The following is a 26,048-nucleotide window of genomic DNA, read 5'->3' as shown; positions in this document are numbered from 1 at the left end:
TGATAACGTAAAGAACTCCCTCGAGTGAATCACAATTATCAATCTGGCTGGCGAGGTTAGACGTGGACGTCCTCAAAGAAAACAAAAAAGACAAAATGACGTAAAGGTCGATCAATGAGCTAATCTGACCGCGAGAGGGCGCCGTATCCCAACATGACATTCAAGTGGAATTCAAACATTGCGTCATGAAGACCAAATGACATTTATTTCAAAACCATGTAAAAATGAAAACTAAGCAAATTCTATCTACAGATAAAAATCAAACACAGAAAAAAAAGTATCACTTTGTGCAAAACATGTGCAATTCACAAAATCCAAAAATGAAAACGAAATCAGGCACATGAAGCTTATACAACTCACAATCGGCATTAAAAAAAAAAAAAAGACCATTTTAAAATACTGAAGCAATTTACCCAATATTGACTGACCACAATAAATACATGTTTAAATATATCATTCATAAATACTGGGAGGGGAAAAAAATAACTTTTGACCGGATGCAACATCATAGTGTCTCGCCCTTACACTGTACTGTGTTTGTAAAATAAATCAGTACTATAAGGACTTTGATTCTCTCCATTGCATGAAAGCAGTTTGTACCCACACAAGGCCCAAACTTAACACAACCACACACACACACAAAATCCTGCATTAGCAGCTGAGTACTTGATTTCTTTTGATTTTTTTGTAATTAGTGCTTATTTTGCAATGTATCTGCTTAGTCATTTTCAATGACTCAATTATTACTATGATCTAATATCAAGCTTTGATTGTCATCCATCTTTAATGTATGCAATGGCAATTATAAAGGAAAAAATAGGCAGCGTTAAGCCATAGAGGAAACAAATAATAATAATTAGTGGAATACCTTTAGTAGATCACTATTGCACACAACAACCTAATTTCATGGATCAACATAAATAAACCTCATTAAACAACCAGACAGGAACGTTGTTTGTACTGTCTTCAAATCAGAAAAAAAATAATTTTAAACCAGAAAATACATCACATTAATTTAGATAAATATGTAGTAGTTACTTTGTGTTCAGTATGAATTTTAAATCAGAGCTTTTTTGGAGACATTTCAAAGTGCTTTTTGATTAATATCCCTGTATTAATGAAAACACTTCAATGTGGCGACTCGTCCCTTTTTCACCATTCAAGTATTGATAAAACACAACCAACACTTTAGTCCCAAAGGTTACAATCGGACCAATGACAACTCCGGCTTTTACATGCTTTTCTAAAGCACGTCATAGTAAGGAAAAAAACAAGCGCTTTTTTTGGCCTTGTATAAAACAATAGCATTTTTCTTCCTTTTAAATACTGCTGCAATTCCAAAAAGAGCATGCGTATTATCAAAACTTTTACAATATATACTGTACGTATACGTCCTAAACAATAAATAAACTTGACGGTAATCCTTTTTGCACATTTTAACACACACGATAGACATATAAAAGTTCCATCTACAGTACAATATTTGCTCCAAACTAGAACTTTACATCTGAAATTACAAGATAACATTGCTCAGCGTGACGTAATTAAGCTTCCTTCCGCGTTGTCGTCTGCGAGGCCTCCGAAACGTTGCTACGATGAAACCCGTGACGACGGCGATGAAAATGTGCCACGGTGCCGTGATCTGCTTTGAAAGTGAAAGTTCGGACAATGCGAAAGGCCATGAATGCAATGCGTTTCCTCCCAAAATTAAGATGTTCGTGTAGAATCTCAGTCATCCAGATTATGGTAATCCGCCGGGATTGAATTGAGGCAATTGCGTTTTTGTTTGTTCAAGATATTTCCCCTTTCATCCAAATGGCTTTTGGTGGATGTTGGTCGCGAATTTGCTTTAAAAAAAAATACTTGTAATCCAGTTTTTTATTATTTTATTTGCGATATTGTGTATTCATGTGTGCCTATTTGCTGAGGTTTTTCCCTCAAATCCATACAGGATCTTAGTCTGAGGCTTTTTATTTATTTTTTTATCCTCCCACTTCCTCATGTTTTTGTTTTTTTTTCATCTGAGGAAATTGGGCATTGTAAAACGTGACCTAGTTGGCTCCCGTTCTGTATCCTGATAGTTTTTCTCTCCCAACTAGTCTGTTCCATTTCGTTGCACCTTGTGGTACAATCACACCGTAAAAAAAAAACATGTAGAGTAAATTTTACTCTAAGGTCCCACTCTAAATAAAGAGAGTAAGTAAAATATTCAGAGTAAATTTTATTTAAAGTATGTTTAGTGTGTACGAGAGCATTTGCCAATCACCTGAAAAAAACCCTCAAACTATTAAATATTTTTCACTCAGAAATTAAAGTAAATTTTGCAAGGAGAGATTTTAACAACATTTTACTAGTTTATTAAAAAAAAAAAAACTTCATGACCTTCAGCTTGGGAGACTACCACTCTACCACCTGAGCTATGCCACTCCTACTGTTTGCTTTTTTAAACTCTCTTCCAAGTTTAAATTTGACTCTATTTACAGTGGGACCAAATACACTCGGTTTAGAATAAAATATACTTCACAGAATTTACTGTGTACTTTTTGTTCAAAATGCGACCATTCGCCCTGCCTCAAAGTAATGTCCATTTCTTCTTGAGAAATACGCTCGCCTATGTTGAAGGCTGCTTGGTTTCTTCAAGGTCATTACACTCCTCACTACACTGCCCTGCATAAACACTAGGGGTTTGCAAAAAGACTCTCATAAGGATCGGGATTCTCATTTAGTACGATTCAGAATCGATTTTAAATGTCCCAAAATCGATGTTATTTAATTTTATACTGTCTTGCCCTTGTTTGTGCCTTTATTTGGGTGCGCTGTTTATGTTGTACCCGATTTAGCCACTTAGAGGCAGTGTGGTTCCACGCGTTCTGATACACTGTTAAGTTGTTAAAGAGTAGAAAGAAAAAGTCACGATCAAGTTATGCCAATAAAGTTGTTGTTTTTTTGCAGCGTAGGAATGCCGGTGGGGAATGTTAACATGCTTCTCTGTAAACATTCCTGAAGCGTTTTGTATGAATAGCCGTTCTTTTGAGTGATAAAAGTGCCGCAAGTAGCGCGCTAATTAGCATTAGCGAGTCAGACCGGAGTAGATCATGACGATTCTTTGCACATGTATAAATGGTTTAAAGGGGAATAAAGGTGACATTTCTTTAACAAGCAAGATCAATTCAGTTGCCTCAATTCAACCTAAGACGTAAACGTGGCACCTTCTACACGGCCGGTAGAGAGAGATTCTTGGTACTCGTTGCAAGTAAATTCAAGTCGGCGTGTCCGTTAGACTGCTGCGGTGGCTCGGCGGCCGTGACGCACGAGCCGTGAGTGCTGAACGGAGCGTGGGCGTTATTGTTAAGGTAGTTGTGAAACTGGTTCTCAGGCGGATCCACAAAGTCCGCTTTGGATGGCAGCTGCTTGTCGTTCTCGTGGGCGCAGTGGCTTCCGCCCAAGTTAAAATTCGTAGAGTATTGGTCCACCGGCTGATTGGGGAAGGCGCCCTGGGTTTGGGTGCCGTTGATTGGCTCTTGGAATGCTAAGGATTCCCCGTAGGGTTCACCCGATTGGCTGTTCGGGCCACTGGGAGCAGAGCTAGAATTCCCGAGCTGATAGTACTCGGCAGATGGGGAGTTCATTAAATAAGTGTTCCCGTTCACGTGGTTGTCGTCATCGCCGTAACACAGCACGGAGGCCAAGGGGACGACCTCTGTGTGACACAAGTTCCCCGACCCGTCCTCGTCCTCTTCGTCCTCCTCTGAGTCACTGTTGGCTAAACTCTGAGTGCTGGAGTCTGAAAGCCCGCTGAAAACGCTGCTGCTATCCTCGTCGTCGTCATTGTCCTCTTCCTCGTCTTCCTCGTCGTCCTCATCCTCATCCTCCTCCTCCTCCTCCTCCTCATCTTCGTCCTCCAGCGGCTCGTCCATCTCGCCGGCCGGTTGCAGGTGCACGCCGGCGCTTTGCGGAATGGCGTCGGGCAAAGCGTAGTCCAACCTGTGCTGAGACTGAACCAGAGGGTTTGAGCTGACTGCCTCGTTGCCGTGGTAACAGTTGGTGGGGGAAGCTTGCTCCTGCTCGCGACTCTTCTCCAGCTCCAGCTTCATTATGGTGTGCAGGAAATGGGTCCGAACGCGGATGGGGTTAAACTCCACTCTGCCACTCGAATTGCTGCAGCCTTCTTTTGTGCAGCCACATGGAAATGACATGCGGTCCACCTGGAGGGAACAAACCACAAAGAAAAGAATGAATGAATGAATGAATGAAAAAAATAACAACACTGCACTGATGTCATGTTTTTAAAGGGATACTTGCCTCATTTAGCCATTTTCAGGAGTCAGAAGATAATATTTTGTCTATAATTACGTCACTATTTTTCATATACAATTAATGATAATAATTTAAAAAACATAAACACATTTTGCCAGTTGACTGACAATGACATCACATGTGCTAAGATAACAGGTAACGGCCAATCATGGCTCAGTTTGCTAACGTCACATGACCAACCCAGAACCGGTTTCCCGAGCACCGGTAGAATGTGGTTTTAAGTTATCAAATTAATTCTATATAATATGTTAGCTTTTTACAGCTGAAATGGCTAAATGAGTCAAGTATCCCTTTAACCAATGTTTTTGTAATTGCTTTTTTCAATTTAAAAAATGCAGTATACAGTATATCAAATTATTGTTTGCAATGATCCGTTCCAGGCTTAATTTTTTTTAAATGAGAAATATATAGGCTAGTCTAAAAATAATTGAAAAAAAAAATAAAATAGAAACACACAATGGCCTTTGTGCTGCTGCCCGCCTTGGACACCTGGGGGCAGTATAAGACAGACAAAGGGCTATAAGGTACAGTACATGTACGTCTGCACAATATAAGCGTTTTAGCTCCTTGAAAAAGATAAGAATAGACAATATGAATGAGCACTGTTATGACTGTCTAAATGTGATGCTACACTAAGTTTAAATGTGGTTTTCTTATTAGGCCCTATGCGTTTCTCATTGTGTTAGCATTAGCGTTAAGCTAGCCGACAAACGGCTCATCTATGTCGTTGTTTTAAATCCACCACATGAAGTTCTCGCAGTGTTGTGTATATTTTGGCAGTAAACTTCAACTGGGGGTGACATTAAACAGCTTGAAATCTCTTTTTTTGGTGAATTGTTAACCATTTACCAACGTCTTAATTGTTGTAGAGTGAGCTGAGTTCATTGCTTCAACTCGGAGGTTGAATGAAGGCTTGAGTTTAGAAAAAAAATGTATAATGGCAATAAAGTAATAATTTTCCGTGTATCAGTACCATGAGTCAGAAATGGACAAAAATCAAATCTTCATTCTTCGTCTATCATTACAACCTTCATAATAATATGAGGTAATAATGATATATACTGTTCTTGTTTTTTGTCACAGAGGCCTACTAATGATTTTTGTTATGACTTACCTGGCACTTGATCCCAGCATTGCTGCAGGCGCATGTCTCCGGCTCACAGAAGACTCTGCAGTCGCACCCGCAGTCCTCTCTGGACATACGGATGGCTCGAAGTTCATGCTTCTCTTCCACATCAATCTTCTTGACCCCGGAGGTACGGAGCAGTGCCCGCCGCTTTTTCGTAGTGAGCGGCTGCAGGAAGAAGTACTCATCCACCTCCGTGTTGTCCAGGTCGATGTCGTCGTCTGAGATGTCCTCGGCGGTGAGAGTATTGGCCTCCTCTGACTCGACTGTTCCGTTCTTGGTAAGCTAGAAAGCAGGAGGGAATCGTGGTGAACTTCATGTTTTTTTTCTTTCTTTTTTCCACACAAATCTGTAATATTGGCTTGTTCCATCTTGTCTGTAATTTGACTAATGTAAAAAGTGTTAAAAATAGCTTGAGGGCAAATCTAACTTCTGAACGGTCAACTGTCTTAACTTAGTTAGAAGTGTAATAAATAGGGGTGTTAAAAAAAATGGATTCTGCAATAATCGCAAAATTACAGCACGCAATTCTCGATTTTTTTTTAAATGGGAATATTCAACAAAACGTTTTACTAAGGGTTAGGGTTCACACGTTAAGCATGGAAGAACGTTATATTAATGGAACATTAAACTTTAATATTTTATTTTAATGCTGTTCAAACATGAAACAGATTGTTTGTAATAAAGTGGCTAACATTTATAAGCCTGAAGCTTCAGATAAATAAATAAATGTTCATACAAATCTTACAGTACATGTACAAGTTCACTGATTAATATTTTCTAAATTTGAGTAAAAAAAAATAGCAATAGTCAACTTTTAGATTCATATCGGGATTAATCAGTATTGAATCGAATCATGACCTATGAATCGTGATACGGATCGAATCGCCAGGTACTAGGCAATTCACACCCTTAGTAGTAAACCTCTGCCTTTTCCTTCACTAGGTGGGAGCTGTGCTGCATTGTGTTGCTTCAAGATTTAAAGTCTGGATGTTTCTTAGAGAGGAAAAAGTGAAAATAGGTAAGATGCATTTTTGTTGCTGTAAAATGTATATAAATTTTTTTTAAGGTCTTTCAAGACACTTTTAAATATTACAAACACATTTAAATACATCTAATATATTGAGAGAACAAGAGCAATGTAGCAAGACGAAATGGACAAATAACAAAGTAACAATCGCTTTGTAAAAAAATGTTGTGTTAAATGTACTGTTTTATATCACCAAGTTGTTGCACACAATAAAATCATCGGGATCCAGAAACATATTTTATGTAAAATGTATCTGAGCCAGATGATTTTATTGTGTGCAACCACTTAACAAAAATAAAATTAAGTACCATTTTTTTCAGTGTAACTTATTTAATTATCATGGCCAATTATGTACATTATCTGTAGGCATAAAAAGCAGGATTACAGTTGATGTTCAATCATTTTAAACAAAAACTAAGCTGTGCGGAAATATTTCCTATTCCATTCTTCTTCTTTGAAATTTACACTGTCCCAAACTATAAGTGTGCTGCCATCTAGTGGTTAACATTTGACTTACACACAATATAAACAAGAGTTTGACTAATAGAGTCATTAGTGTTACTCTAACACCAACCTGAATGTTGCAGTTTGATACCTCAAGCAAGATGTTTTTCTTTCTTTCCTGAATATGAGTGATTATAAAGATGCGCGAATTCCACTCAACAGCGCCGATATTTATTATTTAAAGTGTGACGGCCATTACTTACTCCAAAGTTGCAAATTGAGGAATGAACACATTTCACCTTGAGTTTGATGGAGTTGACTTTCTCCTCCTTGAGATGGTCCCTCAGCATGTCCCTGTGGATCCTCTCCTGCTCCATGGCAAACTCCCCGAGGGAGTACTGCCTGACCCAACTGTGCCTGTTGGACATGCCCAGCGTGCTCCCACCCTGGCTGGGCACGCTGGTGAAGCCCTGCCTCCTACTGAAGTAGTACACGGTCACCTTCTCAAAGTGCACCCTCCTCGTGCACAGACGCTTTTCTCGCTTCAGGATGGAGCCGGCTGCTGAGGAAAACGCGGGGTTAACAATCATGCCGTTACAAATGTCAAGTTCGCTTTTTTTTTTTTATATAGCACGTTTTAAAGGCGAGATATTATGATATTAACATTACGTCCATTTTGGACTCAATTTGGGTTCGTTTTGAGTTGACCTGCAGTTTTAAGAGTGTTTGCCTGTGTTATACCGCCCCCAGGTGGCCAAGGCATGCACAAGAAATGTCTTTCTTTTTTTAAAGCCACTCTAGTTGCAAAGTCATGAAGCATATATTTGCAGAGAAAATTGTCCCTAACAGCGTGAAATATAAGAAATGCTTCTTCAAATTAAAAGCTTTGCATGACTGTGTTGCGAGAAAAAAAAAATCATCCCAGTTCTGTACTACTACAGAAAGCTTTTGAGGGGGAGGAAGGCAACACTTAAATATAAATAATCCCCCAGCTGGCCCTGAGTTGAAGAGTACTCCTTCACAATATGTACGTCCCCTTATCAGACATTAAAGTTCTCCACACGGGACGACCCCGCCCACTTTTTACGTCTCCAGCAAAACAAATGCTAATGAGCTTGTTTTAGCAGATGTTACAGGCACGTTGTGAGTGCGCCTGAACGTTTGCAAAGCGACTCATTGGATGGATCTCCCCTCCATCATATGGCGCTGCAACCGCATGACAACCGACAGAAGGTCAGTCTTCGCGGGACCCCCGTCCGCTGGCAGCTGCGGTTGACAGAAGCCACGCTCAGACCCCCGGGACGCGCTCCTCTCCTTATGTTAGCTCTCCCCCTCGCCAACCACAACATTAGGTGCACCTGCACTTGCAGCTGACGACATCAAATATAAGTGATGAATCAAAATGAGTCTTTTGCAAAGATAACGTGAATGGGATGAAAATATTTTCTACCACTCTTGTCTTTTGTGCTTTAAAAAAGGCCAAAAATGTAGCTTGTATGTAGCTTGTAATGTAGCAGTACAGCACTCATATTAGTTGTTCTTCACATAGGATAAAGAATATATGACTGTAGTTTTACCAGTTCTTTTGCTGATTAAAACATTAGCAATTCATAAACAAAAATTTTGAGTTCGAAATGACAGTGCGCCGGAGGCCATTCAACAAGCGTCATTGTTAGATGATCTGCCCGTTTTTCGGATTCTATCCATTTGTATCTGTTTGCCTCTTCCAATAAAATGAGGGGATTTTCTTGAGAGCACTTTATGGTGTTATAAAATGGCTCAGACAGAACCGTGTCGTCGGCCTTTGGTCAACAAAAATGCAACCTTTTGACAGTCCAAATTAGGATTATTTTCTTAAAAGTAATGAAATATTGCTTAAGGGATGCTTAGCTCATTTGCTCCCAAAAACGTATACATTCATTCTATTTTAAATATCACCATGCTACCAAAGACGTATTTATGTCTGTCATGTTTTTTTTTTAGTGCTAGAGCATACAGAAGGCTGTGATGCAGCCTCCGAACTGTAGAGAATGCATGAAGCAATGGTAGTTATTACAAAAACGGCCAGCAGGTGGCAGCAGAGTATAAGAGATCAACCAGGGCCATGTTGCAAAAAGCTCTTTTCCCCACTGTTTTAAACATATTTATGAATAATGAGGAAACTTATATATATATATATATATATATATATATATATATATATATTCTAATGCTAATTGCTGCAAAACGGAAACATAAATAAATAAAAATTCCTGATGAAAGAAGAGACTAAATCTTTATTTTGGTAGGTTTGATGTTTATATAGCAATAGAACACAATATTCTGTGGGCCTTGCAAAATCAGTCAAAATCCAGTAAAAAAAAACAGCAGCTGACGGCGGCACTAAAGCATTTATTTTCAAAGAAGACATATGTCAAACTTGATGTGAGAAGTGAAGCCACCGGTGGCCATCTTGCGTTGCCACTCGCTAAGGCTGCCTAACGTGAATACAATGATTTCTCCGCGGCGTTTTCACGTTATTTTCTGTTAGTATGGGCGAAAATGACTACACACGGTCGGCTTTATTTGTTTGGCAACTACACTGGATGAAAATGAGGGGTTATATAGCACTGCAACTTAGCTGCTATTTAGGCTTAGCATCATGCTAGTGGACTGAAGGGCTCGGTACAGAAGGAAGAAATTCTCTCTGTTTAGTTGAACATTAAACTTGAACCGTATGTGGCAAACAGCTTGAAGCCTCTTTTATGAAGCATAGTATTAGTTCACTACTTTATCCCCCCCCCCCCCCAAAAATAATTAAAAACAAGTGACAGATTGTATTATGTGAAGCTGTTCTTAGAAAGGGGGTTACAGGGTACATGCACAGCACAGCTTGAGACGTCATCACCTCATCTGGCAGGGCTGGCATGCTGATGCTATTCCTAATAAGGGAGGCTGCCAGTGCATTTCGCCTTTCTATTACACCAGTGGTCTCTCAGCATCACTTAGCCTCTCCTCCGCACGCCTATGACTGTGCATTCGTATCCCACTGCCTCCTACAAAGGCCCGGTTCAGACGCGCAGCATTGGAACAACACCCATTAGTTCCATCTTGATTAAAATTACCTCCTTTGTTTCCTCCTGCCTAATGAAACGACAGCGTTTCCTTTTCCCCGGTTTGTTAGCGACGGTGAATGACACTCACGGGTGAAAGGGCCAGAGGCGGACGGGTTGACGCTGTCGCTGCTATCCCCGCTCTCGCTGCAGGATACCTCATCATCAGACTCCCTCAAGGAAGAGCACGGGGAGGAGGAGGCTTCCACCTCCTCGAATTTCCTCTTCAGTATTCCGCTCATGGCCTGACACATCTGCACCTGAAACACAAAGACGGCGAAGGGGCCACGCATTATTTAATATCCAGTTTAGGAGGCCTCTGTAATCCTCTATACACTCAATTAGCACCACATACGAACGCACCCCTCCCCGCCACACCTCCAGCTCTCCCGCCGCTCTGCCTGGCGCTCCCCCGGCAATTGATCACCTTGGCACAAAGGAGTAGCGATGGCCAGCGAAAGTCGCTAATTACATTCTCCATCTGATGTAGAGGAAGTTCATTTGGCTTCAGTAATTGTGTGGCTCAAAGGGGGGGGGGTAACCAACATTTATGACAATGGCAAAGCTCATTTATGGAAATATGCGTTCTGAATATGTAGTACATGTTGTTTGTACTGAACAGGAAAAGTATGCAAAATAGGTTCAGTTTGGTTAGACTCCCCATGTCACTTGCACCTAAAGGATTATGTTACAGATCAGTTGTTTGGGTAGCACAACCTCTGACAATATGGATGCATAAAAGTTATGCACCTGACCATGCTCAAGGGAAATGAACTCTACCACTTGGTGGGAATTTTTTTGGGTCAAGTCGAAATTGTTTATGGTAGCGATAGAACGTTGTGTTTTTTTTTCAGGGCAGATACCGATGCCAATTATTAGGAGTAAAAGAGGCCGATAACAGATATTTGAAGCCGAAATTCATTTTCAGTAAAAAAAAAAAAAAAAAAAGTGGGTTGGGTTGGTGTGATATTGGCTTAAAAAAAAATAATACAAATGCCAATCTTGACTCTTTTGCAATGTCTTAAAGCATATTTATTGAACAATTTTTCAGACTTTTCAAAATGTAGATTTGTTTTTAAATCTTCAGACAGACATCCTTTTAAATTTCTAACAAAACGTTCAGGGAGCTCCCAATGTCTTAAAAAGTTAATTGGGAAACCTAAGCAAGCAAATGCCATAGCTCTCTATAGTTTTCTACAGTAAATGTATTTCCCCCAAATTTAAATAAAATACCTGAATTCTTAAACTTTCACATTTCGTTGTTTTAATGTGGACAAAAACAAATGGTTCAGAAGGTTCCCAGGGTCAGCAGCATCTCACATTAAGTTAACTGAACATTTAAATAAATAGATCCCTGAGATTAACATAGTTTTAGATTGACCATCCGATTTTTAAAAAGGCCAATGCCGATATTCGTCAAAATGCCCAACATCGGCGCAGATAATCGGCCAGATCGATCATTGGTCTATCCCTAGTTTATGGTCGCCGCTTGAACAAATCCGAGTTCCTGATAAACCTCGGCAGAACCAGCACTGCGGCTTTTGTGCACGCAATGACTGGCAGCTTGGAAACAGCAAGAAGGGCCGGCATCTTCCGCGAGCCTCATCCTGTCTATCTGTCAGAGCAGCTTGTGGGGGAGTTCCATTCACAGACGGCCGCCGCGTTTCATCTGGGGCTCTGCTATCGAGTCATTACAGATGCAAATGCTTCCTGGGAGACATGCTGCCTGAGAGAAGAGATGCGAAGAAGCGGTGCAGCCCAGATAGGAGAACCACCACTGCCAGAAAGAGAGGCTCATTGTTCCCTGGGGGTCTGGATTTTTTATTATTTTTTTTGTTACTGCGGGGGTGCCACAACCACCTCCATCCTTGTGGATTAACCATCACTACCCAAAGCAGAGGTGTGCCATCCAACATTTGAAAGTAAAGGCGAGGGTCAAGTCAGTTCCCTTTTTAAAATTGGAAAACACGTCACCTCCTCCAAATCATTCAAATTTTCAATTCTTTGCTCAGTCACACGGATGTCACAAAAAAAAAAACACATTCACGCTTAAATTGTGGTTGTGGAAATTTCCATCAGAAATAGCGTGGGCGGCTTCCAAAAGGTTTCAAATTAGACACCATTGTTAGCAACCTATGCGTATGCTTTAGCTCTGCGCTGAGGCTGCATTAGGCTTTGATATTAAAAAGTGGTTTCCATGGAGATTCCAGTGTACCCTCACAACTAGTGCTTTCCCCATGTGACTCGGTTCCACAGCAACAAATTGCACAAGGTGCCACACCAATGTGTATATCCACACGCGTATAGGCTACTTAATGTATTTACATCTTTTTTTTGTATCGTCAATATGAAAGTCTCTTTCTGTCTCTCTAGTAATTAAGAAAACTTAAACCAAGTCACAGACTAATTTTTCAACACAATTTCCAAAATGAATGTGACCTATTGAAATAAATAAGTTACGTCACGTCGTTGCAAAAGTGTACACACCCCCTCTTATAACTGGGGATGTCACTGTGTTTGAAACCAATCACATCTAAACTCATGTTAAATTTGAGTCAGCACACACCTGCTACCATTTTCAAAAAGTTCTAATTCTTTTGCTGACATTTTTATAGTCACATCTATATAAAGTATATAAAATAGAACATTGCAAGTTTATCTTTGTGTGTGTGTGTGTGTGTGTATGTATATATATATATATATTTCAATAAGATATGAATCTCCATCACTCGAGCTGATGCTTAATATTAGAAACCGTTGCTTCTCTTACTCTCAGGATAACACAGATTTAAAATAATGTAAATATATATATATATATATATATATAAACCCGAAAAGCCTCCCCTATCCTCAAACCAACCATCACTCGTTGATTTTACACACACATTTCGATCCTCCTCGTAATTCACAACACAGCAATGAGATGACAACAGACAAAACATGCATGCGGCATCACGGCAACTCCCTCTGGCGCCGGCCGGCCCTCGCGGGAACCACTGACCTGCATCCGCTGGCGGACTCTGACTCCTTTCACCTCTTCCCACAGCAGGACCGCTACACTATCATTAATGCGGCAATTCACACATGATGGATGAAGAGCTTCCCATTTTGTCTCAGTCCACTGACTTGCAGCGGCCCCAGAGGTCCATCAGCATGAGGTTAAAAAAAAAAAAAACGAGACAAAGAGAGGGGGATGCAGCCTGAGAGATGAGACTGTCGATACTGTATGCTTTATTACAAGAAGCAATAAGACAATCTTTCACACTTTAGCTCCCTCTTTGTCATAGTGTTGCTCTCCCTGCCACACAAAGGCTCATTAGCGGCAGCCGGCTGGTAGGCAAGGAGGCTGAATGGAGCTGAGGCACAGTCAGCCTGAGAAGTCACATGGGTGGATTGTCTGAGAGCGAGCAGTGTAGAGAGAGAGAGAGAGAGAGAGAGAGAGCGAACAGTGGAGAAAAAGAGAGAGGGAGAGAGAGTGCGTGCCTCCTCTCCGGCTGTCTGCAGATATTTTTACCAACATGGTAGATGGGAAAAGGGAGGGTGTGTGGGTAGGGGCTAGCAGTGGTGGAGGGGGGGTGGATGCAGGAGGCAGAGGTATAGGGGGGGGGGGGGGGGTAATGTCAGCGAAACGGATGAGGAGGCGTATTTAGGTGAGAAGGAGAGGGTTAAAAAAAATAATCAAACCATCTGATAGGAATATAAAATCACAGAACATCTGCATTCAAACGGCACAAACAAGAACTTGGACATCCGAAATGTTGTGACACAAGAAAAAAAAATCTCACAGGACCTCAGTTAAGTAAGAACAATGTTTGCTTTACGGCATTTTATGACAGCATTCATTTCTGTGAGCAATTGACACCCACCCAAAACGGTTTGTAATTTCCAATAAAAGCCGCAAGATGGTAACAAAACACGTTTTTCCTATTAGATATAGTTGTGTTATGTCTGTAACTGAATGGTAGATATATGTAATGAGAAACGACAGGCACAGGTCTAAAACGCTTACCGGTCATGTAAAAAAAAAGAAGCTCCAAATCGCTTAATGTACAAAAATTACAACCAAAATTCATGTGCACGTCTACGTCAATCTCTGAAATTATTAGAATGATTGCACCAATTTGCCCTTTTCTCTCTATTGGCGCTCACTATAGAGAAAAAAACTTAACGTCACTTAATGCTAAACTCATTTGCTCCCAAAAACGTATAAATATGTTCTATTTTAAATATTACCATGCTCCCAAAGATGTATTTATATGTTTTTTGTAAATGTTTTTTATTTATGCTAGAGCATACAGAAGGCTGTGATGCAATCTCCCAACTGAAGAGAATGCATGAAGCAATGGTAGTTATTACAAAAACGGCCAGCAGGTGGCGGCAGAGTATACAAAATCAACCAGGGTAAGCTGGGAAACAAGCTGTTTCCCCCACTGTTTAAAACTGATTTGTGAATAATGATGAAACTTAGCCACATTCTAGCTATATTCTGATTTTTATAGCAATAGAACACAATATTCTGTCGGCCTTGCAAAATCTGTCAAAATCTAGTAAAACAGCTGGGAGGGAAGGGGGTTGCTTCAGTGAAAAAGGCTGAGAGTGAATGAGTTAACATTAAACGTTTTATGAATGTCAAAAGTGACATCATTTGTCCTATGTGAAATGACATTGCAGATATCTGTAATTCAGTCATGACTAGGCAAAACTGAAAAACGCATATCAATATTTATTAAGGTGGAACTGGTTATTGAAAACAGTTTAAACAGTTCGGATTGACTGTTTCATTTCGCTTCGTATGTCCGTTCGTTTCATAGACATTTGCAATTTATTTCCCCTTGTTTACCGATGACGCGAAGCAGTGTACAGTCGCAGCGCTAATGCTAACCAAGATTTTGCCACGCATGGATGTCAGTTTTAGTCTTCGTTCTTTGTTGTTAGGACTAGTCACAATTAAGTTAGTTATCTTAAGTGCAAAATCAAACAATTCAAAATGTTTAGAATATTAATCCACTTGCCATAATAAACAAAACAGTCTGCAAATGCAAAATGACTGAGCCTTCGTAAGCAGTGTTAGCATGTTAGCCGAGTGTCACTCAATCACATGAGCACACCACATGACGTTAGCGGTGGCCTCTCCAAGCTTCTTTCCTTGCCTTTGTTCTCCTCTGACAACAATCCACACTTGAATTCAGCGGTCCCCATCCTTCAGCCACAGCACAGACCAGTTCATACACGTATCCGACATGCTTAGCCTTAGCTTAGCTTAGCCTACATAATATGTAACAATCATGTCCTTCCTATAACAGGTGTTGGCGAGAGGAATGAAACAGTCTGGAAAACAATTTGTCTTTGAGTTTTTTTAATATTTGAAGCATCAAATATACACAAGTCTTACAGAGCAGTGTACAAGAAGTGATCTGTGAGAGTGTGCGCAGTAAATTAGCATGGGGAGATTTTTATGCAGCCTGGTTAGGTTTTGGGTGGAGAAAGGGAGTTCAGCTAGACAGGAAAGCAAGCAGCCTGTTCCGAGCAGGCTAATCAGTCAAGGTCACTTCGATATTGCTTCATGTACAGGAATTGAAAATACAGGCGTCCATAATGCAGTATATAAAAACTTATGTGCAAAATGCTTGAATATACCATACATAAAGCATTTTAACACATTACATTTACATTGCATTCAATCGAAAGCAGCACGTGTTGTAAAGCCCCGAAGGTTACTACAGGTGGTAAATGCTGCGTCTGCTCATGTCAATAATGGCATCGTGATTAAAAACCAATATTGGCTCTCATTATCTCTGCTTTTGGTCCCTCTTACTCCCCGGGGTACCGTCTGGCTCTTTAATGGCGAAATTCTGCACAGTTCTCATCAGGCAGCCACTGACTGTGTCGTTTTGATGTGGTGCAGGTAGTGAGCTTTTAGTGCTTTTTTGTGTGTGTCAGAAAACAGCTGCTTGCTGAGGCCAGAGAGTACGCTGAGTGTCGACATTACAATAAAGCCACAGCTGGACGGATCAACAAAGAATATTGTTAGATAGTTATCGAAAGCTAAGCCAAGATGCTGGTTCTTCAGTGTTCCTGGATTTTCTATATACAACTAAGGTGCCGATATTTGCTGTGTGAAGGCTGAGGAGAGCATCCAAGAATTTATACACATTTTTCTTATTTATTCTTTTTTTTTTTGGTAACATATCTTAGAGACAACATTTGTGCGCTAAGTAAATTTGATGGATAAATAGATCAAATAAATAGGGGAAATGCCTTTAATCCATTCTAGCCTCAAAAAGAAAATACATTTTTGTAAGTTTTTTTTTAATTTTTTATATATGCCGAGAATAGTACTCTAATATTGTGTTTTATAAAAACACAGGAATGGCATAATTAAATCAAATGTAAAGAATTCAACAGAGTCTGCCACAACTTTGCTTCAATTCAATAGAAATTGTGCTGCTCCTTCTAGTATTCATGCCTTGACCACATGGGGCCACTATAATACAGACATACGGATATAATGTACATAATGCGGACACTCGTCAGTAAGCCGCAATATTAGTAGTACTTTGTAGAGGATAAAGACTATATGCCTGTGAGTATTATTATCTGTTTATTATTATTATTATTATGCCACAAACACATTCCAAAACCTTGTGAAAAGTCTTACCAGGAAAGATACTTTTACAGCTGTGCCATCATAGTTAAAAATATTTTAGGTATAGCCTACAGTGTGATATCCCAATACTTTTTTGTCCACATCGTGTACTTCATAGTAGCAGTCGTAGTATATAATTCAAGATTTGTTTGAGTTTTTTCATAAACGCCCCCCCCCCTCCCCCCCAACCCGGGTTGAAACGTCCTCTTTTAAATATTCAGTTTGAAAAGGAGGCCAGAGGAAGTGCACCGCTGAGCGCTCCAAGATTACACGGCTGCATCACAAAGAGCAAAGAGCAAGTCAGGCTAATGAGAGAAGTGCAGCAGGCAAAAATAAGAAGATGCTCGCTTGTTGTTTATCTGTTGATGTAAATCAACACTGACTCTTTCATACAACGGTATCACTGGCTTGGTGTGCATTAAAACCTTTTTTTTTTTTCTCCTTCTTCCTTTTGTCTGTTATATCCTCTAATGGGAATTCAGTATAGGAAATCGTATTTATATCAGCTCAGAAATTCCCAGTGAGCGCATGCCTAAACAATACAATGCACATAATATAACCATCATTACGCTACTTGTCTTTATTAAATACTAGTGTAGGGCAACAGGGATTTGCTCTTGCTGAATCTATGGAATTCTATTTTTTCTTCGATATCTCTATGATCCCCATTTTTGATGCATGCAGAGAGTCAATAATGAAAGTTTTGCTAGCGGAACAAAACATATATCAAATCCTAACCTACAATTCTCCGGTTGTCTGGTCAATTTCTCTTCAATTTGTCCCTGGAAGGCACTTTGTGCACGTCTGTCTGTCTAAGTATCACATTTATATTCTTTCCTATTACATAAGATGCAAACACTGGAGGGATGCCATGCATTTGCTTCACCATGCGCTGACCTATATTTCCTTTCCTTAAAACGATGAACTGAAGACGGCAATCATACGCAAACGAGCTTAAAGAACAAATGTGCTTGTGTAGTCATGATGATATTGAGGTCATATGCAAAACAGTTGGCCAGTGGCCACCTCCCACTGTGCTGGACAAAAGGTGCATTCCAAAACATGATGATTGGAATGCTCTCCAAACAAGCAAATGAGGATCACTTGAAATCCACTCCAGATCTCCTCTTTGTGTGAAAGGTGGTTTTAATGCTAAATGCAGTGGTGCCTTGAAAAATGAGTCTAATTTGTTCTGCGAATAAATTATCTTTCCCCCATTTGAAATGAATGCAAACATCATTAATCCTTTCCGGCTTCCCAGAAAAAAAAAAACATCAGGATTTATTTATTTATTTTTCAATCAGAAAAATAGCATGCTACGGAATTGTTTTTAATAACAGCATACAGTAATGACATAATTAAATAAAAAGGTACAGAATTAAACAGTTGAGTTGAGATACACATAATACACAAAACGGTCGCAACCAAGTGGCTCAGTAAACTGCAATAATGTTAGGTTTTTTTTTCAAAGATTAAATAATTAAATACGAGTATTGTTATATTGTCAATTTGCATCATTTGTGTTCAAATATCCCTTGCCTAATGGTTATTAAAACTACAGTGATGCTAGTTTTGTTAGTCTGTTAGTTAGTGCCATTTTGCATATTGTGTTAGCATTAAGCTAGTGAACATTAGGAAGTTATGGGGTTTGGTTAAATACACAGTGTGTAACTATTTCCTGCTTTTTTAAAGTATTACTAAAGGATGGTATATAGAAATAGTAATACTATTTACTAGGGCGGGTACTAAAAAAAAAAAAAGGCTTTTTTCAAACTTGATTTTCCCGCATGCGCACTTATAGTAGAAAGCAGAAGAAGGGGATTTGTGCATCCTAGTCATTCCACTAGTGCGCTGAATTATCTTACTAGTATGGACAAAGAGTGTATTAGCGCATGGACTTCATCAGGATATTGAGGATATTTAATACATGCTTAATGCTTTTCAATGTGCAATTATGTCACTGCCGTACTAGTATGAGAAAGCAGGGCGAGTTTCATGCACATAGTGCTTTCCTAGCTAGCGTTAGCTAGGGGGTGCTTTTTCAGGTAACCCACTGCCTGGAAATGCACCCGCCCCCCCCAAAAAAAAATCTTATTATTTTGGTCCCAGGACTTCATGCTTTTCAATGTGCAATAATGGTACTAAAATGAGTGGGCAGGGCGAGTTTCATGTACATACAGCTTTTCTTGCAAGAGTTAGCTAAGGGGTGCTATTTCACGCAACCCACTGCCTGGAAATGCACCACCCCCCCCCCCCCCATCAATTCTGTTATGTTGGTCCCAGGACTTAAATAGCTTTCCACAGAGTCTGCATTAAAGCACTTCATTATGCTGGATGGTTGATTGTTGGTCAAAACACATTTATGAAATACTACATGTCCTAAGTTTTCGGTTATGCGCCGTCAGCAAATTAATGAGCGAAACTTACGAAATATGCTCCCGAAGGAGTGTTACGCCTCCAAGGGTTGCGCGGAGCATCTCGATAAGAGAACATCTTTAAAGGAAATATTTTCATGATTCATCAGAACAGCCCATCTCAGCATTGTGGCTCCTTGTCAGCGAGCATTTCACGCAACGTGCCTGCGGTGGCCAAAGTAGCGCACATCAAAACAGCTTAGCTTCAACGCGCAGTTAATGCTGAAGCCGGGAACAGGTGAACTGACACCCACAATTAAAACACGAAAGGCCGACGGTAAGGCCTTGTCAACCTTGCAAGAGAGATTTTAAGATGTCCTCATGGTCCTAATCAGGGATGGGCAACTTGTGGGCAGCGGGCCTGCACCCACACTCTCAGTAGGCCCTCGATTATTTATTTATTTATTAAAAAAAAGAAGAAGAAGAGGAAAAAAAGTGGTGGGGGATATTTAAAATTGCATTTTTGTCACACATCTGGTTAGAAAGTGTGTGGTCCTCTTCAAGGTTATTTTAGTAAACGAAAACGAACAAAAAATAAATAAATCAAAAAACCATTTCGTTAACAAAATAAAATAAAAACGAAAATGCTTTTTTTTTTTTCAAAAAACGAAAACTAACTGAAACTACATTTTATGTTTACAAAACTAAAACTAACTATAATTATAGCAAAAATGTCCTTCGTTTTAGTCTTTGGTAATTCATGTAATGCATGAGCCTTTGGGGATGATTTTATATGTGATTTTAAGTATATTTATTTAACCGGAATGAGGATGTTTGAGCGTGTCACACAGAAGTGACGTCATCAAGTAGCAGCCAATAGAAAAGCACCTTCAGGTGACGTCACTCGAAATGCACCGCTAGGTAAGAAATTAGTTACTTTTTTCATTTTACCATGGTGTTTATTAAATATTGCACACAAGCAGAGGTGGCAAATCCAGGTCCAGAAAGTAAAAACTCTGTCACAGTTTGGCTTTAACCCCAGGTGCTTGCTAGCTAGCTCCCATGCTGCTCATTTACCTGCTAGGGAGCTAGCTAGCATCAATGGCTAAAGCCAAACCGTGGCAGGGTTTTTACTTTCTGGACCTGGATTTTGCACCTCTGCGCACTAGTGATACACATTAAAAAACAAAGGAACAAAACAAAAATTAATTACTGAAACTAACTAAAACTAAACTAAAATTAAGCAATTTTAAATAACTAAAAACTAACAGAACCACCCTGAAAAAAAAAACTCAAAACGAAATAAAAACTAACATGAAAATTCCAAAACTATAATAACCCTGGTCCTCTTTCGATCCTTGGCGCAATATTGTATAATATAAAGACTGTTTTGTGAGTTACTGTGCAATTCACACCCCTAACATCAAGCTATGCCATTCTATCACATCGTAAACAACTTGTTTTTACACAGCGACATGCCACACAGTAGATCATTTCTTTTTTTTTTTTTCCCACTTTCACACTTTTTCATTCCCGTGCACTCAGAGAAGCCGAGGGTGCATCCCAGTGGAACTGGCTGATAGAATTGCGGCGCCTTGAAGACAAAACCCTGAAAGCACAAAAGGGCCAGCGCCGTGCAGCCAGCCCGGGGTTTGCGTTCGACCCCATCCATCACCTGTGTCGCGTTCGGCCGTAAAAGGCTGCCTTGGAGGAGGCGTTAGAGAGAGAGAGCGTGGCGGACGAAACTGATCAAAAGAGATATAGAGAGAGAACATAGGTCTCAGCTGGACTCCACTGAGGCCAAGATGGTTATATGCGGCAACAGATGATGCGTTAGTGAGAGGTCAGTTAGTCTTCATTACGCCATCTGAATTGGCCTACATTGGCGCCTTTAGATAAGAGTGACCTGACTTACAAGTTTTTAAAGGGATGCTTATTCTCAGCAGTAAAAAAAAGTTAGTATTTTGTCCAGAATTAATTTGATGACTTGTAGAATTAATATCTTTTAAAACATTTTTTTTTCCACTTGACATCACCTGTGCCGAGGAAGTAGGTAATGACCAATCATAGTTCAACTGTTTTCTGGGTTTGGTCAGCAAACTGAGCCACGAATGGTCGTTGCCGACTTCCTCAGCACAGGTGATGTCATCTTCAGTCGACAGCAAGTGAAAAGATTAGTTTTAAAAGGAATTAATCCTACATGAAAAATATCGATCTTATCAAATTAACTCTGGACAAAATATTAACTTCTTACTGCTAAAAATGGCTCAATGAGTCAAGTATCCCTTTAAGGATATACTACACAGAGAAAATCACATGTTATGTATTTAAAACGACTTATCTTTGCCTTAGGTAAGTCTGCTTAGCATAATGCTAACAATGCAAAAAAAACCGCCATAGACAGGCTAATGAATAGCATTGGTGTCATTGCATTTTTTTCCCTTTTCATTTCATTTCATTTATGCGACAAATATTTGAACTCACACGTTGGAGTAACACATGTAAACACCTTTTATAAATCTACACACAGACATATATTCTTTATCCTCAGTGAAACATTTTGAATATTACTGCATCTTACTGAGTTGTGCCCATTTTCTGTCACCAAAAGGAGCCGCACAATTGCAATGAATTAACCATGATGCACGAACTGCTTAATATCTTCTATTTAGTTATCTTTTTATAATGTAAAATAGTATTGAGCACTACTTTCATTACTTAAAAAAAAACACCAGGCTGGAACGCATTGATGCCATTTCTATTCATTGCAATGAGGAATGATGATTTGAGATGCAGATGTTTTGCGTTTCAAACTTGGTAAAAATTATTATATAGTATTTGTATCCCAAAATAATCATCATAAATTATTATCATACAGTTACTGTACCCTATGCGTGTTATTAATTTGTCACATCATACACACAGCACTCATACCTGACAATTTATGCAAAATGTGCACAGCGGGCAGTGTTATCCCAGCAGTGTGATAAAGATTAAATGGTGCAACTGAGCAAATAATTAAGCAAACTTGTCAAACGCTGTCGTTGTCAATCTCAGTCGATCTGCGCAAACGCAAACGACACATCTCCATTCCACAATTACACACAAAAGGAATCCAGTTATGGAAATGCGGGGACATCTACGGATTTATGCAAATGAGACTTCACATACATTTGTTAACTTGCACTAGCCCGAGGCTGCAGACAGATCTGCTCGGCACACATGAAAAAGGAGGGGCGGGGGTAGCGACGCGGCGGGTGCAAGTGTGCTGCTCAGCACTCACGGACAGAGGAGCCGCAGCCTCCCTCCCGCGGCGACGCTACACAGTACTGGGAACCATTGATCTGTTCTTCCTCCACTTCCAGCAAGAAAGGAGAGGAAGCATGGCTGTGCGTTATGTACACAACTAAGGAGCAAAGATGACCACTGTGGCTTCGGATTACAGCCTTGCATTGCAAATAATTTTTTGCCTGATGTGCAAAACAAACAAGGCGCGATCACAAGTCACCTCGGCGGCGAAACCAGTCCCGCAGTCGGACTCGTGTTTTTGATTTGCTCTAATTCCAGTCACAACCACATGCAGCCCTCATCAGGAACCCTCAGCCATCACGTCAATCACAATCCTCATTTATTCATGCGTCGATGTCTTATTTATGACTGTATTTTCCCCATGTTATCGCAAAGTTCACAAAAAGCAGGCTCGCTGGCAGAAAGCGAGCTGCCAAAGCAGCATTTCATGGAGACGGGGATGCTTTCATCTCGCGCACAGGCTGGGAGGGCTGTGCGGTGGGGGGATGAGGGGGGGGGGGTCTTCACATTCCACAGACAAGCCTTATCATTTATAAATAACCTCTATCATGGTGTGAATGTGATTTTTGTTTTGTTTAATGGATGTAAAAACTGTCGTGGCAAAATGCAGTATTCAAATGGGGGCTGATTTCCCTAAAAACGCTGATTTAATTCACCGTTTTGTATTTTGTCACATATTGATTCATAAATGTTTATATCAGTGCTTCTCAAAAGATTTTTTTGATACCCACCCCTCACCAACTCTCCGGCGCAGCTATTAATAGTCGCATTTGGCTATAAAATTGATGTTAGTATGGAGCTAATACTGCTTGTGCACGCTCTGACAATGACAACACCACTGCCACCTACTGTAGTGGATGTGCAATTACAAAAAAAGTTCCTTAGTGGTTACACGCCCCCCCCCCCCCCCCACTTTAAGAAGGACTGGTTCAGAATGCGTGTTTGCCATTGTCAATTCTATTTTGTTGTAGGCTGCGTTAATTTTGGGTGTGATTCCACATTTGCCCACAAGATGGTGGCACACTTATTTGTAAAATGTTCATTATTCACTTGATTTATTCCATTATTTTATTGATAAATTGAATAGCTGTGGTAACATTTATGTTGCATTAAAGTGCATCACAAAACCATAGTTCCCCCTGAAAATGGTTTATCAATCAGTTATTGTTGTTTATTTAGTATTGTTTAATAAATAAATAAATAAAAATAAAAATAAACTAAAAGATTGATGTACTCACCAACCTTTTTGAACCGATTCAGTTGTTGGTTCAGACATTGATTTCCAAAGTGAGAGCAGATGTTTGCAAATTTCTTAATTTTGATTAAACACAAAAAATAATCAGCCCGCTTTCATGAAGGGACTGCAGAAATCGGAGAATAATTACTGTTGAGAGGCTAAAAGCAGACAATTTGGCTACATTTAGTTAAACGATGGCACTAAACAATTACTCGATTATTAAAACAGCTGTCGATTAATTTGATAATCAATTGGTTGTCGATTAATCTCGGCGCTTCTAATCGAGACAGACCATCATTTACACTCACAGTCATGCAGTCACTAAGTGGGAACTGAACCCACGCCGCCTGCACGGAAGTCAGGCGGCGTGAACCGCTACACCAACAACAACCGATCAGAAGTGACATGTGTAAACAGATACAAATGTTTTTATAGCAATAGAACAGAATATTGTGTGGACCTTTTTAAAATCAGTCAAGATCCAGTAAAACAGCCAGGAGCGAAGGGGGTTGCTTCAGCAAAAATGGCTGCGAGTGAATGAATTAAGGGTCGGGGGGCTATTTAAGCACACGCCTGTGTGCTTTTGTTTTAAACGTGTTACTTCTAATGTGACTGTTTCATATGGTTATTTTTATGTTTGCTTAAAATAAATTAGCATTAGCTATAAATGCCGCTATGCTGTACATGAGAGTTGGTTTTCAATTGCCCATGTTTTAGCATCTGTCCCTACTCAAATAAACGGGAAATGAAATGAAAAATGAACTCTTGCACCTCTGAGGTGTGGTCCAGGCACACTGAGATTAAAGAAACAAAATAATAATCATCTTAATCTTTCTTTCCACATGTTCTATTTAAGAGGTATTTGGTTGGGGTTTTACTTTGACCTCTGCCTAATTTTAGGAGCCCACGGTGACATGAGTCGCCAATCCACAAGTACCAAAACATACACAAACAAACACACGTCACCTTTCAGCACCTGATGCCACAGAAACAGTTATGATTATGTCCCAAGCGAAAACCCAGGGTAACCGAAACCTCACCCGCTGAGCCACCACGCTACATTAAATTGACTTCAACTTCAGTCGCGCAACAAAATGTTAGCTAGCTTCAGCTCTGCAACCCGCCCAAATATTAAAACACTGTACTTGACAATCCACAGCGACCAAGCAAGTGGGTTTGGAAAACAACCCAGCATTTTGTAGCCTGTAGCGATGACATCGCCATAATTGAGCTGATGTAAAAGAGATCTCTTTAGTGCAAAAAAAAAAACCAACTTCTTGTTAGGCAAACATCTTAAACTAACTTATGTTTGATTCATATCAAGCTCACAAGAAATATTCGAAAGAGTTGCTTTTTTTTTTTTTAAGAGAGTGATATCAGAGGCGTCTCTGTGGTCTAATCCGCCGAGACTGGTGCAGATGTCTGTGTTGACTTTACACTGCATCAACATCACATCATGTCGCGTTACCACGGGGTCTTTTGAGGCGGCCGAGCAACAGTTTAGTGTGTGCGGTTGCGCATGTAATCAACCATTCAGCCTTGTGACAATTCGATCTTACCTTTAGGAAATGATATTACACTGCAGCCGCCTGCTTTTGTCCTGTGGAGGATAAAAAAAGAGAGAGAGAGAGAGAGAGAGAGAGAGAGAGAGAGAAAAAAAATCTCCATTAGCTTCTGCAGCAGGTTGCATAACGTAAGGCAGAAATAAGCAACCTGATGTAAGACACGGAAATAAAGAGGAAATCACGCTCGGAAACTTTGGCACTAATAAGGGGGATGATAAGGGGAGATGGATAGTGGTGTTGTGGGAGGGGGGCGGGGCGGGTGTGTGTGGGGGGGGGGGGGGTGACTTCCTGTACTGCAGTGGACTCTGCAGGGATCCAGATTCACTTCAGGAAGCTGGCCTTGCACCAGTCTTATGTCAAGCCAGGGTGGCACACATGTGCACTCTCTCCGTAATTATGGAGGGGGGGGGGGGTAGGGGGGCTATGTAACACTGACACATCTATTGTGCAGGGGAAGCAAAAACGATGCACAGTTCAGGCAAGACAAAGAAAATGTGGCTGCAATTTTGGGGGACAGACTCTGAGCAGAGTTTGGACAAATGTCACGTGACACGCTGCGCAGCAAAAGCATTGCGTGTAATTTTAGAGCCCGGTGCGAAATGTGACATGCAAAGACGTCGCCGTCAACTAACTTAAAGGCTAATTTGTGTTGAGTCTGGGCTCCGCTCACCATTCATGTCGCTGTGCAGCCAGTCAATTAAATCAACGCCCCTCCCTCAGTTCCACGCAGCGTCTCGGCGTGTCCTCCATGCACGCGGAGCCTCCGGTGCGGTGGGCGCAGGGATCGTTCAAGCAGGGGCGGGGGTCGGGAGACGAACCGGTCCGGGTGTCTTTTCGGTAGCGGCAGGAGCAGCAGCAGCAGCGGCAGCAGCAGCCTTCCTTCCGGCTGCCGGGGAACAATGGTGCGGCGTCAGACTGACAGGCTCCC

General features: G+C 40.5%; 1 protein-coding gene and 1 long non-coding RNA gene across 4 annotated transcripts; one reads left to right on the top strand and one right to left on the bottom strand.

The window, feature by feature from the left end:
• Positions 1-183: 183 nt before the first annotated feature.
• csrnp3 (cysteine-serine-rich nuclear protein 3) lies at positions 184-26,046 on the bottom strand. Of its 3 annotated transcripts, XM_086090422.1 has the most exons (6): positions 25,791-26,046; positions 25,115-25,155; positions 10,101-10,269; positions 7,217-7,479; positions 5,432-5,728; positions 184-4,205 (listed from the first exon to the last, which is right to left on the bottom strand). In XM_086090422.1, exons 3-6 carry the CDS (start codon positions 10,261-10,263, stop codon positions 3,213-3,215), a joined length of 1,716 nt encoding a protein of 571 aa, XP_085946548.1. In that variant the 5' UTR covers positions 10,264-10,269; positions 25,115-25,155; positions 25,791-26,046; the 3' UTR covers positions 184-3,212. The 3 variants fall into 3 exon arrangements, with proteins under 3 accessions (XP_085946548.1, XP_085946546.1, XP_085946547.1); XM_086090420.1 differs by lacking the exons at positions 25,115-25,155; positions 25,791-26,046 and adding an exon at positions 13,011-13,406; XM_086090421.1 differs by lacking the exons at positions 25,115-25,155; positions 25,791-26,046 and adding an exon at positions 13,011-13,405 and having other exon boundaries at positions 7,217-7,476.
• Positions 5,409-6,648, top strand: LOC147164846 (uncharacterized). Its single transcript, XR_015096614.1, has 3 exons — positions 5,409-5,573; positions 5,651-5,723; positions 6,389-6,648. It is a non-coding gene; the product is annotated as an uncharacterized LOC147164846 (long non-coding RNA).
• Positions 26,047-26,048: the final 2 nt, after the last annotated feature.

The sequence above is a fragment of the Leptonotus elevatus genome, chromosome 12 (genome assembly GCF_054856555.1).
Source record: "Leptonotus elevatus isolate MCC_2025b chromosome 12, RoL_Lele_1.0, whole genome shotgun sequence".
In the NCBI taxonomy this organism is placed as follows: Eukaryota; Metazoa; Chordata; class Actinopteri; order Syngnathiformes; family Syngnathidae; genus Leptonotus; species Leptonotus elevatus.
Note: the sequence above shows the minus strand (reverse complement) of the source record. Positions and strands in the feature narration are given on the sequence as shown.